The 13,038-nt window shown below is 40.7% G+C and overlaps 1 protein-coding gene across 4 annotated transcripts in view; it reads left to right on the top strand.

Annotated features, from left to right (window-relative positions):
* The window catches only part of plod2 (procollagen-lysine, 2-oxoglutarate 5-dioxygenase 2), a 144,889-nt gene that overhangs the window by 49,051 nt on the left and 82,800 nt on the right, over nucleotides 1–13,038 (top strand). For 3 of the 4 annotated variants that reach the window (XM_069897388.1, XM_069897387.1, XM_069897390.1), the window contains exons 2-3: nucleotides 5,222–5,313; nucleotides 8,619–8,755. In XM_069897388.1, the coding sequence (XP_069753489.1) occupies nucleotides 5,222–5,313; nucleotides 8,619–8,755 (229 nt within the window). The remainder of the gene's footprint in view (nucleotides 1–5,221; nucleotides 5,314–8,618; nucleotides 8,756–13,038) is intronic. The other variant, XM_069897389.1, reaches the window with a different exon arrangement.

Here is a 13,038-nt window from a genome sequence, read left to right as displayed (position 1 = left end):
AAACCTACTTGTGAAGTCTCTATAGGCATTCCTCAAAGTTTTTGCAAAGGCACTTGGAGCCTGGACTGTCTGGCTTGAACAGAGCTCTGGCATTTTAAATGAGATCTGTTTTGAAGTGTTTGTATCTTTTTGTGATTTAACTAAAAAAAGCCCACAATTTATCTCCTTTAAAACATATCTATACACAATCTAAAATAATAACATAATCTGTCACATAACATTCATGTGTTTTGATAGTTTTGTCATTCATATCTCTCTAAGGAATCATCATGGTTCTGTAATAAAAGGGCTTTGATTTGAGGTGGTGGATGAAATTGCAGTGTCCTGAAGTGGTACAGTAAGAGAATTGACAGCTATGTTTAAACAATTTACCAAATGCAAAGATCAATTCTCTCACTTAAAATAAAGTTCGTAAGCACAGTTAGGCCTGTAATGTGAGTATATCAAGTTGATAGGCATATTATTTTCACCCTGAGGTGCCTGGAAATCTTTTTGTGCAATCCTGTCTTTAAACACATCAATTAGATATTGCTTGCTCACTGTACTTTGCAGAATAATCTATTAGTGATCTTTGCTGGGAAATAAGATTCACTTTTTCTTCTGGAAGCCACAGCATTTCTACACCCCATCATCTGTAATTAATTGCAGAACTTTGCAATTTATTTTCTGAATATACCGTGGTCTTCATCTCTCAAGATCTTATTCCACTGGCAAATGTAATCTCCCAGTTGGGGTCATCATGGGCCAATTGACATTTCTAAAAATAGGTTTGTTTTTAAAGTGCCAGAGGAATAATGCTGCCATAAACTGTTTGGCATCTGGCATTGCAGATTGTGAAGCTTTGTGTCAACATTATCCTTTCCTTCAAGCAGGGATTAAAGCAATTGTCCAGACTCAGTTCCACAAGGCAGAAATGTGCCCATTAGGTGTGAAATTTGTCACATTTGTTGAACTAGTTTTAATGGAGATTCTCAAAGAATTCTCACAAAATTTTATTTCCACCTATGTTTTCATATTTACAATGCAAAGGTGATAATCCCTCCGTTTGAATACATGAACGCTTTGCAAGTTTGCACCAAGTGCACAAAGCTAAACATTAAGACAAGTTCTTTCACATCAAAGCTTGGACTTGTTGCATGTGCAAAATGGAATGGTTAAATCTTACTGACTTGCGGGGCCGATTGTATGATTATAGATGATGAATCTGCTGGATTGTTTAGGTTTAAGATAGTGGCAGAGTCAATTTTAATGTTCACTGTTTATCAATTTGATTGTGTAAAATCCTGAGCTTTATGTGTCACATGAAATGGTCCTACTGAAAGTTCACCTGACAGATTTTTAATTACATTATTACTTAAGACCAGACTTGGAATAAAACCCATTTAAAACATAAGAGCAGGAGTAGACCATTTGATCTATCGAGCCTACTCCACCATTCAATAAGGTCATGACTGATCTGATGATAGTCTCATCTCCAGCTGTGCAGGGATGTTATGACCATTTGCACAAAACACCAAGGTGCATCATCTTTCTGTATTCCTAGCCTGCAAAATTACTGGTGATGATATTACAATATAACATTCAGAAAACTACTAATTAAACAGTGTTAGTTATGAGCCCAGAGGACCCCAATACCCAGCAGCAATAGAAATTCACCAAGACAAATGGATACTTAAACTAAATTTACTTTTAATTATCTCTAAACATGAAAACAGGATCAAGCTTACCTTATCACTATTAACTTAACAAGCACACGTCTATGTAATGTGTGTATAAGTTCAGAAAAGTTCTTTAATTCACAGTCCAATCACAGTCCAATCTCACTCCTCAAAGTTCACTGGCTGCAGGCAATTCTTATACTGTGCAGAATTTAACATTTATGAATTTCACCAGGCTTTGGTGTTTGAAAGGTACATGGTTACCTCAGGAAGGTTCTTGTTGGTTTTCAGAGAGAGATTTGTTGTTCCTGGACATAAATTTAATCTACAAAGACCATTGATACAATGCAATCCCCGTTCATGACTTCAGAGATGGTCCTCCTCCTCATCCATGATTCAAAGCAGGAGCCCTTGCAGGGGGAGCTCCCAAATTTATAAATGTGAAGGGGCCAGAGGACCCCAAAACCCAGCAGCAATAGAAATACACCAAGACAAATCATTACTTAAATAAGTTACTTTTAATTATCTTTAAACATGAAAACAGTATTAAACTTATACTGTGCACAGAATTGAACATTTATGAATTTCACCAGGCTTTGGTGTTTGAAAGATCAATGGTTACTGCTCAAGAAGTTTCATTTTGGTTTTCAGAGAGAGATTTGTTGCTCGTTGGACACCCACAACTGATTCCTTCTGATCAGCCATGTAGGTGTCTTGCCGAAGAAACTTGCACCATCAGGGTTTTCCAGATAATAATCTCTTTCTTTCAGGTCATGACAGAGTTCCATTTTGTTTCCCTTATTTCAAGTGAAACATTATACAGCCAGCCATCTCCTCTTGTATGACCACAAGGGCTTTGACCAGACTGAATTAAGCACTCACATCCCATCTTCAAAATGGGGTTTTTCCACAAGCTTGCCAGGTTGTCATGTTTCAGTCCCAGCTGCTGAACTGTAGAACTGAATTTTATCTCTCTCTCTCACACACACACACACACACACACACACACACACACACACACACACACACACACACACACACACACACACACACACACACACAGAAAACCACATGATCCTCTTAGAACAGCAAACTGCTCTCAGCACTGACCCAATCTTCTGAATTCATTCATCTGCTGCTTTCCAAAACAATAATCCATTACTCCACAGTATGTCCAATTAACACTTACTTGTGAAGTCTCTATAGGGATTCTTCAAAGTTTTTGCAAAGGCACTTGGAGCCTGGACTGTCTGGCTTAAGCAGAGCTCCAGCATTTTAAATAAGATCTGTTTTGAAGTGTTTATATCTGTGTGTGACTTAACTAAAAATTCCATACAATTTATCTCTTTTAAAACATTATCTACATACAATATAAAATATAACATAATCTGTCACAGGGTCAACAGGCTTAACTAGCATAGATAGGTGGGTTATTACACTGTTTACCCTGTGGTAACACAAATTCAGTAAATTGGCAGAGAAGGGAAGGACATCATCCCTCTCTTATCCTCTGGGTATATAGCAGAAGTTACTGCTCCATTGTAGAAATTATGGCAGTCAGTGTACAAGTGGCAAGGTCCCACAATGCTTCAAAGACCAGATAATATTGAGGAAGCAATGAGCTAGTGATCAGGACGCCCACTTCGGTTTCTCAAAATGCAGTTCTCACCCAAAAGGCCACCCTCCTGAAACCTTGGCATTCCCTCAGTCCATGATGTAGTGCTCTTGTGCCAACTCTCAGGTGACTTTGAGGTGAGAATACTGCACCATCCAAGGTGTTCTCTCCTGGAAATATCTATGAGATCAATGGGCTGTGCAGAACTTCAGTCATCCAGACATCTGCTTCATAGTTTTTGCTATAATTAAAATTCACATGTGAATTGTGCTTTAATTGCATAAATTTTTAAAACAATAGTTTATAGCCCACACTCTCTTTCCTCACCATTCAGTGGCCCAAACAATCCATCAAGATGAAGCCACGCTTCACTTGCGAATCTGTAAGAGTAGTTACTGCATTCGGTGGTCCCGACGTGGCTTCCTGTACCTCTGGGGAAACTGGATGCAGATTGGGAGATACCTTCGTTGAGCATCTTCGTTCTGTCCGCTGCAGCAGTGTAGATGGCCCTACTTCAAATACCACACCCCTTTGACATGCCTGTCCGTGGCCTCGTTCTACTAAGTTGAGGCACATTTTGACAATCTCCAACAAGGTGGCATCAATATCAACCTCCAATTTCCATTAAATCACCCCGCCCTGGCCTCTTTCCCCACCCCTCTCTCTCCTTCCCTCCCCTTCTCACTCTCTTTCTATCAGAGAGCTATCGTTCTTAGCCATCTCACCTCAACTTCTTTCTCTTCTATCCTCCTACCTGCATCCACCTGTTACCTCTTGGTTGGCCTGTGCACCTCACCCTTTTCCCTACTATGTGGAATGTCTTCATTCTTTCCACTCTGACCTGGAAATTGGGCCGAGCTGAATTTCCAAAGTGATTAGAAACAGTAGTGGTGGGGATGGGGAAGGGGGAGGGGGGGTGATTTCCAATCTCATTCCGCTGACTTTATGTACTTCCTTGTACGAAATGTTCCATCTACAGCAATTCATTTCTACTATGATGTACAATCTGAATGCTGATTAGCCTCATGTCACCAAAAGGTGTACTGACTGGCTGCATCACTGTCTAGTTTGGAAACTTGGGTGCCCAAGAAGGCAGAAAGCTGCAGAAAGTGGCAAACCTAGCCATGTCCATCATGGGCACCGACCGCCCGTCCATTGAAAAGATCCATGCGAGGGCTACCAACGCTATGAAGGACCCCCTTAATCATGGTCGTGATCTTTTCTCGCTATTCCCTTCAGGCAGAAGGTATAGAAGCCTGAAGTTCAGCACCTCCTGGTTCAACATCTATCAGGCTCCTGAACCTCTCTGTACTACTCTTACCCAAATTGCAAACTACCCCAGGACCACCAGAATATCTGTATGTACTACTGAAGCACCACTGTTTTTTCATTACATTAATTGCAACTGTGAATTTTTATTTGATCTGACTTTTTTTTTTGTCTTGCATTTGTGCTAATTTAACTATTTCTATTGTAGTTGGTCTATCTTGTGGCTATAATAAGTAAGAATTTTATTGCATCTTTATATTGTACTTGTGACAGTTCACTCACATTGAACATTGGCTTGAACTTCAGTGGACGTGCTGTGGCCCACTACCTGAGAGGCGGCCTGACACACAAAATAGCAGTTGAACACAGCGATCGCACAAGGCCCGCACAGGCTAATGGCTTTACTTTACTTCTCAGCCGACTGCCCGCACGGCGGGAACTTCGACCAATCAGCAACTGAATGCCAGTGATGAAACTTCTGCCAATAATAGCAAGGGAAATTGGGCCTATGTAAACATGGGCAGAAAGTGCAATAAACCAGTCTTGACTATAACCACATCGTTCTTCCACTCTCTGCTGTTGCAATTGGTTACAGATGCCTCTTTCACTGAATTACATTTTTTGTTTGTCTCGTGCTCTATAAATGAAATTTGACATCTTTTGCATTTCTTTGTTTCAGAAAATCTCCTGGTGCTTACAGTTGCAACTAAAGAAACTGATGGCTTCAAACGCTTTATGCAGACAGCTAAACATCTCAACTACACTGTCAAGGTGAGTCAGACACCACGGGTTCTCTAATGAAGAAATCCGAGAAGGCTGTAGAAAGTTGAAAGGGGAATTGGGAAAGGAAAGAGGTGCAATGATGAAGTATCATCAAAGAATATCTAAAGATACTTAAATATGATGAAAAAAGGCAATATGATGTCGAAGAAATGAGAAGGTCCTGTAGAAGCTGGAAGGATATAGTGTACGAGCAAAATTCTTAATGAGCATTTGATAGCTGTAGCATGAAAATGAAGAAGGTGCAGGTGTATGAAAGGAAGCTGAACATGAAACATTGAATGGAACGTTAGGATGTATCAATGGGGTTTTGGTAACTTTGCAAAGAGTTAAATAAAGTCGTTCTGATGCCAGTTAGAAAGCAAGGGAGGATTTTTCAAGAACTATGACCATCCCTTTCCAATCCTCCTTGGCAATAGGAGAGGTGCTGACGGATTAAGGGCTACTGGCATTGACCCAGCGATGAAAAGGGACAAGGAGCGAAACTGAGTAATAAGAGCAGTTAATTTAACACTGATGGTGGGAAAACTATTAGAATCAATTCTAGGAACAGTAGAGATCTTTTTGCCAAGAGAGATTAATCAATACAGTAATCTTAAATTTGCAAAGGAAGGTCTTTCAGAGGAGATGGTAAATGGGTCAATGAGGTATATGTGTATGACATTGTCAACATCAAAAAACCTAAAAGAAAAGCATGCAAAATCCAAGTGGCTTAAATGGATCCAGAATTTGTTCAGAGACAGAAAATAAAAAAAAAATCATGGATTAAAAAAAGTTTTTGTGATCGGGAAAACTGTGTTTCTAAACTGCTTAACTGTTTGAGGGCAAAGTTAGTGATTCAGATTTAACTACAGGGAGTGTGACAGACATTTTTGGTTGGTAAGTAAATTGGCCTTTTGATTGGAGGTGGAGAGGAAAGCTGTAGGTTGCAGGATATCAATTGGACAGCCAAATAGAATTCAGTCATGTGTGAGGTAATGCAAGGAATGTACAATTTTTAAAAAAGGGTGTAGAGTGGTATGGAGCAAAAGAGAGACCAAGGGCTGTATATCCTTAGCCTCTAAAGTGTAGCAGTGCTGGTTGATATGGTTAACAAGGCAAATTGAATCATTTCCCACATTAGTCAAGGCATTCATGCAAGAATAGAGATTGTGCTAGAACTGTGTGCAGCACCAATTAGATTGTAATTTGAAAAATGCATACAATTTTTGTCATAGTATTCTGGTCACAGGAAAAGTTGTAATTACAGTGGACAGAGTGTTACCAAGACCAGAACATTTTGGCTATGAGGAAAGATTGGATTCCTTTGAACAAAAAGAAGCTGAGTGGAGCCTTAATTGAGATCAATCCTTCCTGCTTATTCCACTTCCATCAGCAGAAGGGTCAAAAATCAGGACTAAACATTTGAATGGATTAAAGATGAATGAAGAAAAAAAATGCTTTTATCCTTCGTTGAAGAAGGGTAAATCCTCATTATATCCAACAAGCGAGTGCATGTTTACTTGGAGCCCTGATCTCCAAGGACAAATTTCCGAGACCCTTTCTGTGATTGTAAAAAGGCATGTTCAATAACACTCCTTTGACCTGATCGTGAAGCTGCGATTACTGATAGGATGTCAGTAACAATATTGAGGCTACACCTCACGAATCAGTGGTTTACTGGGGATAAGAAGCAAGTAGGAGGCCATGTCCAGAGACCAATGGGACTATTATTTTCCCTTCTCCCTTTAGTGTGGCGCACTAGTATAACAGTTAGACCAGTTGCTCCACACCCCCAGTGACCCAGGTTCCGCCCTGACCTCTGGTGTTGGTTAGGTGAACTTTGAATGTTCTCCCTGTGACTGCATGTCTGTGTTCCCACATCCCAAAAGCCCTTTTTATGGAGTGATGCTGGATTGAAGCTGGCTCAAAGAGGGAAAAAAAAGGCGGACTTACCTTTTATGGAGAAGGCCTATAAGGCTGATCCAGTGTTGCTTTTATGGAGAGTGGCATTGGGAGCCAACTTCCAGAGCTAAGGGAGGCAGGGCAAGTGGCACAATAGCACTTGCCTGTGGCCGTGAGGTCAAACATACGTTGGGAAACACAGAGTGGTTCTGGCTGCATGGGGGATTATGGTAATGAAGACAGCCATTGATCCCTCATTAAAATAAAAAGAGACTCACCCCATTGGGCTCCACTGTGTCTTTGCCTGCCTCCTCCTGTCCCGGCTCGGTGGAGGGGAAATGGGAGGAGGACTTTTCCGGGTGGCAGGAGGGACCAACCACTGTGGGAGCTCTGGTGGCGGCTCCTGGGTCACTGGCTGATGACATCATCAGCCCACCCCGAAGCAGCCACATTCAGTGGCATTGCCTTTATGGAGCGAGGTGGATCGAATTGCTCCACCTCTGAGACTATCCTCAGGATGGATCGGACTGCGCGTGCTGGATCCGCACGCGGAGGTTTTAGGAGGGTAAGTTGAGCGATGTAAGGGCAGAGAATAGCGCCTTTATACTTGCTTATTTTTTTCACTGTACAACGGGTTAAAAGTTTGCTGGTTGGTGGGTTATTGGCTACTGTAAATTGCTTCTGCGTAGATGGGTGTAGAATTTGAACAAGTGGGGAATGGAGAGTAAAATGGGATTAGTGTGGGGATTTGTGTAACTGAGTACTTGATGACCATGAACTTGTAGGGGAAAAAAAAGCAGAAGTGGGACATCTGACCCAATGCCCTATTTCTAAAGGTCATGGCTGATCTGGCTGTGGACCCAACTCCACCTACCTGACTTTTTCCCCATGACCCTTAATTCCCCCAATGTAAAAAAAAACTTACTTGTGTCTTAAATATATATAATGAGGTAGCCTCTATTACTTATTTGGACATAAAGTTGCACAGATTCTCTACTCTCTGGGTAAAGTGATTCTTCCTTATCTCTGTTCTAAATTGACTCCCCTGATTCTAGAAGTTGTGTCACCTAGTTCTAATCTCGCTTACCATGGGAAACAACTTTCCTGCCTCTTTTTTTTTATCCCTCCCTTTCATAATTCCATATGTTTCTATCGGATCCCTTGTCATTCTTCTGAATTCCAGCGAGTATATTCCCAGGTGACTCAATCTATCCTCATAGGCCACCTCGCTCATCTCTGGAAACAACTTGCAATACCTCCAAAATGAGAATATCCTTTCTTCAGCTGCAAGAGACCGGCACGATTTATGACGTCCAGCCAGTCCATATTCAATCCCACTAGCCCCTTTCCAAAGCAGAGGCCCTTATTTCCTCGGGTAACAATACTTTCAACTGCTTCTTCCATGTGTGCAGGTACTTGGTGCAGAGGAAGAGTGGCGTGGAGGAAATGTACCCCACGCGATTGGCGGGGGACAGAAGGTGCGACTGTTGAAGGAGGAGATGAAAAATCATGCACATCGTGACGACTTCGTCATATTGTTCACTGACAGGTACAGTGAGCCCACCCTGTTTTTCTGCAAGCTTCAAGTGAGTGGTGATGCTCTTTCCTTGGTGGAAGTTGGGCAGAAGGTTCATGGCCCTGATCCTGGACACTATCTCCAGTTGTTCCAGTCTGTGAGACGATGAGCATTCTTATCACGGCATCCAGCCTATTGCCTGGAGCACATCAGAACTGCTCATTCCAATTGGCCACTGTTTGAAATACTGCGGCTCTGGTTACCAAGCCAAGCAAAGGGGGAAAATCGTCATCTGACCTGCATTGCTACTTTCAACATTTTAAACTACTACTTAAACTAATTTTCTTCTGACAAATACTATCTGGGTCTTTTTTTTTGTATATCATCAGACAGCCATTAAAAGGCTTTGATTCTGGACTCCATTCTTCTGATGCTCTTCGAAACAAATTTCCCTGTCATTTAGAGTTGTATCTGAGAAATAACTCCCAGATGTTTTCAATTTTGTTCTACTGTTGCTTTGCACGTAGTAGATGTATCCAGATGTGTCCACCTTAAATTGGTGCTGAGCTTCTTCTGAAAACTTTTTTTTTTAAAGTCTTCTAAATGCAAACCCAGGTGAGCATTTTCAGTGACCATATAACTTGCTTCATCATGGAGCATGAATTTAACTTTCAAAGGCGATCAAGGTTGCAGCTACTTAATATCCTTCTGCGTCAAAAGATTTCAATTTTTTGTCCTTTGTTATCACGTTCACCCTGCTCTGCTTAACTCTGATCTAATTACAAGCCGAATGACCCTCGAGGGTAGAGGCTGCACGTTTGTAAAGTGCTATATGAATTGCCTCAGTGAGTTACTGCTGTGTACTTTCTTCATTGAGGGGAGGGAAACACAAAAATCTGCACCTTGAAGAAGGCCTCAGGCCCGAAATGTTAGTAATATATCTACTTCCTATAGACGTTGAGAGATTGACCGAGTTCCTCCAGCATTTCTGTGTTTTGACATTTTCTTACATGATCCGTACAGCAGCCAAACAAATCCAAGGTATATTGACAACTTACCTCAAATGTTGATTTCAGCCTGTTTGAAAATGAACTTGAGTCTCCAAATTCTACAAAATTGCACTTACTGTGCTGGATTGGTATGTCTTCAGAGTGTAGCTTTTTGGCTCCTGCTCAGAACAAGTTTAAAATGAAGCACCAATGAGACATTTAAGACAAGGTTGGATAGATTTTTATATCTTTGGCTTGGCTTCGCGGACGAAAATTTATGGAGGGGTAATGTCCACGTCAGCTGCAGGCTCATTTGTGGCTGACAAGGCCGATGCGGGACAGGCAGACACGGTTGCAGCGGCTGCAGGGGAAAATTGGTTGGTTGGGGTTCGGTGTTGGGTTTTTCCTCCTTTGCCTTTTGTCAGTGAGGTGGGCTCTGCGGTCTTCTTCAAAGGAGGTTGCTGCCCGCCAAACTGTGAGGCGCCAAGATGCACGGTTTGAGGCGAGATCAGCCCACTGGTGGTGGTCAATGGGGCAGGCACCAAGAGATTTCTTTAAGCAGTCCTTGTTCCTCTTCTTTGGTGCACCTCGGTCACGGTGGCCAGTGGAGAGCTCGCCATATAACACAATCTTGGGAAGGCGATGGTCCTCCATTCTGGAGACGTGACCTACCCAGCGCAGTTGGATCTTCAGCAGCGTGGATTCGATTCTGTCGGTCTCTGCCATCTCAAGGACTTCGATGTTAGGGATGAAGTCGCTCCAATGAATGTTGAGGATGGAGTGGAGACAACGCTGGTGGAAGCGTCCTAGGAGCTGTAGGTGATGCCGGTAGAGGACCCAAGATTCGGAGCCGAACAGGAGTGTGTGTATGACAACGGCTCTGTATACGCTAATCTTTGTGAGGTTTTTCAGTTGGTTGTTTTTCCAGACTCTTTTGTGTAGTCTTCCAAAGGCGCTATTTGCCTTGGCGAGTCTGACTCGCCAGATTTTTATATAGTAGGGGAATTAAGGGACATGGGGAAAAGGCAGGTCGGTGGAAATGAGCCTACCATCAGATCAACCATGATTAAATTTTAACTGGCAGAGCAGGCTTGATGGGCCAGGTGGCCTACCCCTGCTCCTATTTCTCATGTTCTAATGAGAGATGATTGGAATGAGGTCTGGAGACAAGTGACACCATCTGCCATCACATTGTCAATGACTGAATAACCTGGTCTGGTAATCAACAGGATTGTCTGCTAAACATTTCTATAAGATCACCCAACACTGCATTTCTATAAGACCACCCAACACTGCATTTCTATAAGACCACCCAACACTGCATTTCTATAAGACCACCCAACACTGCATTTCTATAAGACCACCCAACACTGCATTTCTATAAGACCACCCAACACTGCATTTCTATAAGACCACCCAACACTGCATTTCTATAAGACCACCCAACACTGCATTTCTATAAGACCACCCAACACTGCATTTCTATAAGACCACCCAACACTGCATTTCTATAAGACCACCCAACACTGCATTTGCTGATTGTTTGAACACTTTGAGTTGTTTGCAATATTTGAAATGTTTTCACAGCCGGAGAAAGAGGAATGTAATAAGTAATAAAAATATGTAATTACTTCACTCTTCTTAAGATTCTATTTAAGATTTTTCTTAAGTTTTTTTTAACTGCAAACCACCTTGGTTAGAACTTTCTGTTAATTTATCTAACGCTATCCTCGGTTTCCTCCCTTTCCACATGAATTTCCTTATTATTCTCTTTAGTTTATTAAAGAATTTCTCTGTTAAGGGAATTGGTAACATTTGAAATAAATTTTGTATCCTTGGGAACACATTCATTTTAATGCAGTTCACCCTCCCTATCAACGTTAGCGGTAATTCTTTCCATTGTTCTAAATCTTCCTGCAATTTCTTTATTAGTGGCTGATAATTTAGTTTGTACAAGTGGGTTAAGTTATGATCTAACCTGATCCCTAGGTATCAGATTGCTTGTGTTTGCCATTTAAATGGTGATTCTTTTTTAAATTCTGTATAATCTGCGTTACTCATTGGCATCGCTTCACTTTTCTTTGCGTTGATCTTGTACCCCGATATTTCTCCATATTCCTTCAATTTCTTATGTAGTTCTTTTACTGATACCTCTGGTTCTGTTAGGTATACTATAATGTCGTCTGCAAATAAGCAGATTTTATACTCCTTCTCCTTTATTTTTATCCCTTTTATTTTATTTTCTGTTCTTATCAGTTCTGCCAATGGTTCTATTGCTAAAGCAAACAATGAGGAGGATAATGGACATCCCTGTCTAGTTGACCTACTTAATTTAAATTGACTTGATACATATCTATTTATTGCTTCTTTCGCCAACGGTACATTATACAATGCTTTAATCCAATTAATATATTTTTCTGGGAGATTGAACTTCTGTAACACCTTAAATAAGTAGTTCTCTAACCTGACAAAAGCTTCTTCTGTGTCTAAAGCAACAGCCACCATTGGTTCCTTATTTCCTTGAGCTGCATGAATTAGATTAACAAGTTTACAGACATTATCTGCTGTTTGTCTTTTCTTAATAAATCCAGTTTGATCTTGTTTTACTATTTTTGGTACACAGTCAGCCAATCTGTTTGCTAATAATTTCGCTATTATCTTATAATCTGAGTTAAGTAGGGATATTGGTCTATATGATGCTGGTGTTAGTGGATCCTTCCCTGTCTTTGGTATTACTGTAATTATTGCTGTCTTACATGAATCTGGCAAGTTTTGTGTTTCTTCTATCTGGTTCATTACTTCCAGGAGAGGAGGAATTAAAAACTTTTTAAATGTTTTATAGAATTCTATTGGGAATCCATCCTCTCCAGGCGTTTTATTGTTCAGCAGCTTTTTTAATATATCCTGTACTTCTTCTATTTCAAATGGTTTTATTAATTTGTTTTGTTCCACTTCTTGCAATTTCAGCAGGTCAATTTTAGCTAAAAATTCCTCTATTTTATCATCTTTCCCCTCGTTCTCAGTTTGGTATAATTTTTCATAAAATTCCTTAAAGTTTTCATTAATCTCTGTTGGATTACATGTAATTTGTTTGTCCTTTTTCCTGTATGTCAATACAGTTCTTTTAGCTTGTTTTGTTTTAAGTTGCCAGGTTAATATTTTATGTGTTTTTTTCTCCCAGTTCATAATACTTTTGCTTTGTTTTCATTATGTTCTTCTCCACCTTATTCGTTTGTAATGTTTCGTATTTTATTTTTTTTTGTCCGCCAATTCTCTCTTTTTCGTTGTATCATTCCTTTTTACTAGTTCTTTTTCTGTACTTACTAT

This window comes from Narcine bancroftii, chromosome 9 (genome assembly GCF_036971445.1).
Source record: "Narcine bancroftii isolate sNarBan1 chromosome 9, sNarBan1.hap1, whole genome shotgun sequence".
In the NCBI taxonomy this organism is placed as follows: Eukaryota; Metazoa; Chordata; class Chondrichthyes; order Torpediniformes; family Narcinidae; genus Narcine; species Narcine bancroftii.
Note: the sequence above shows the minus strand (reverse complement) of the source record. Positions and strands in the feature narration are given on the sequence as shown.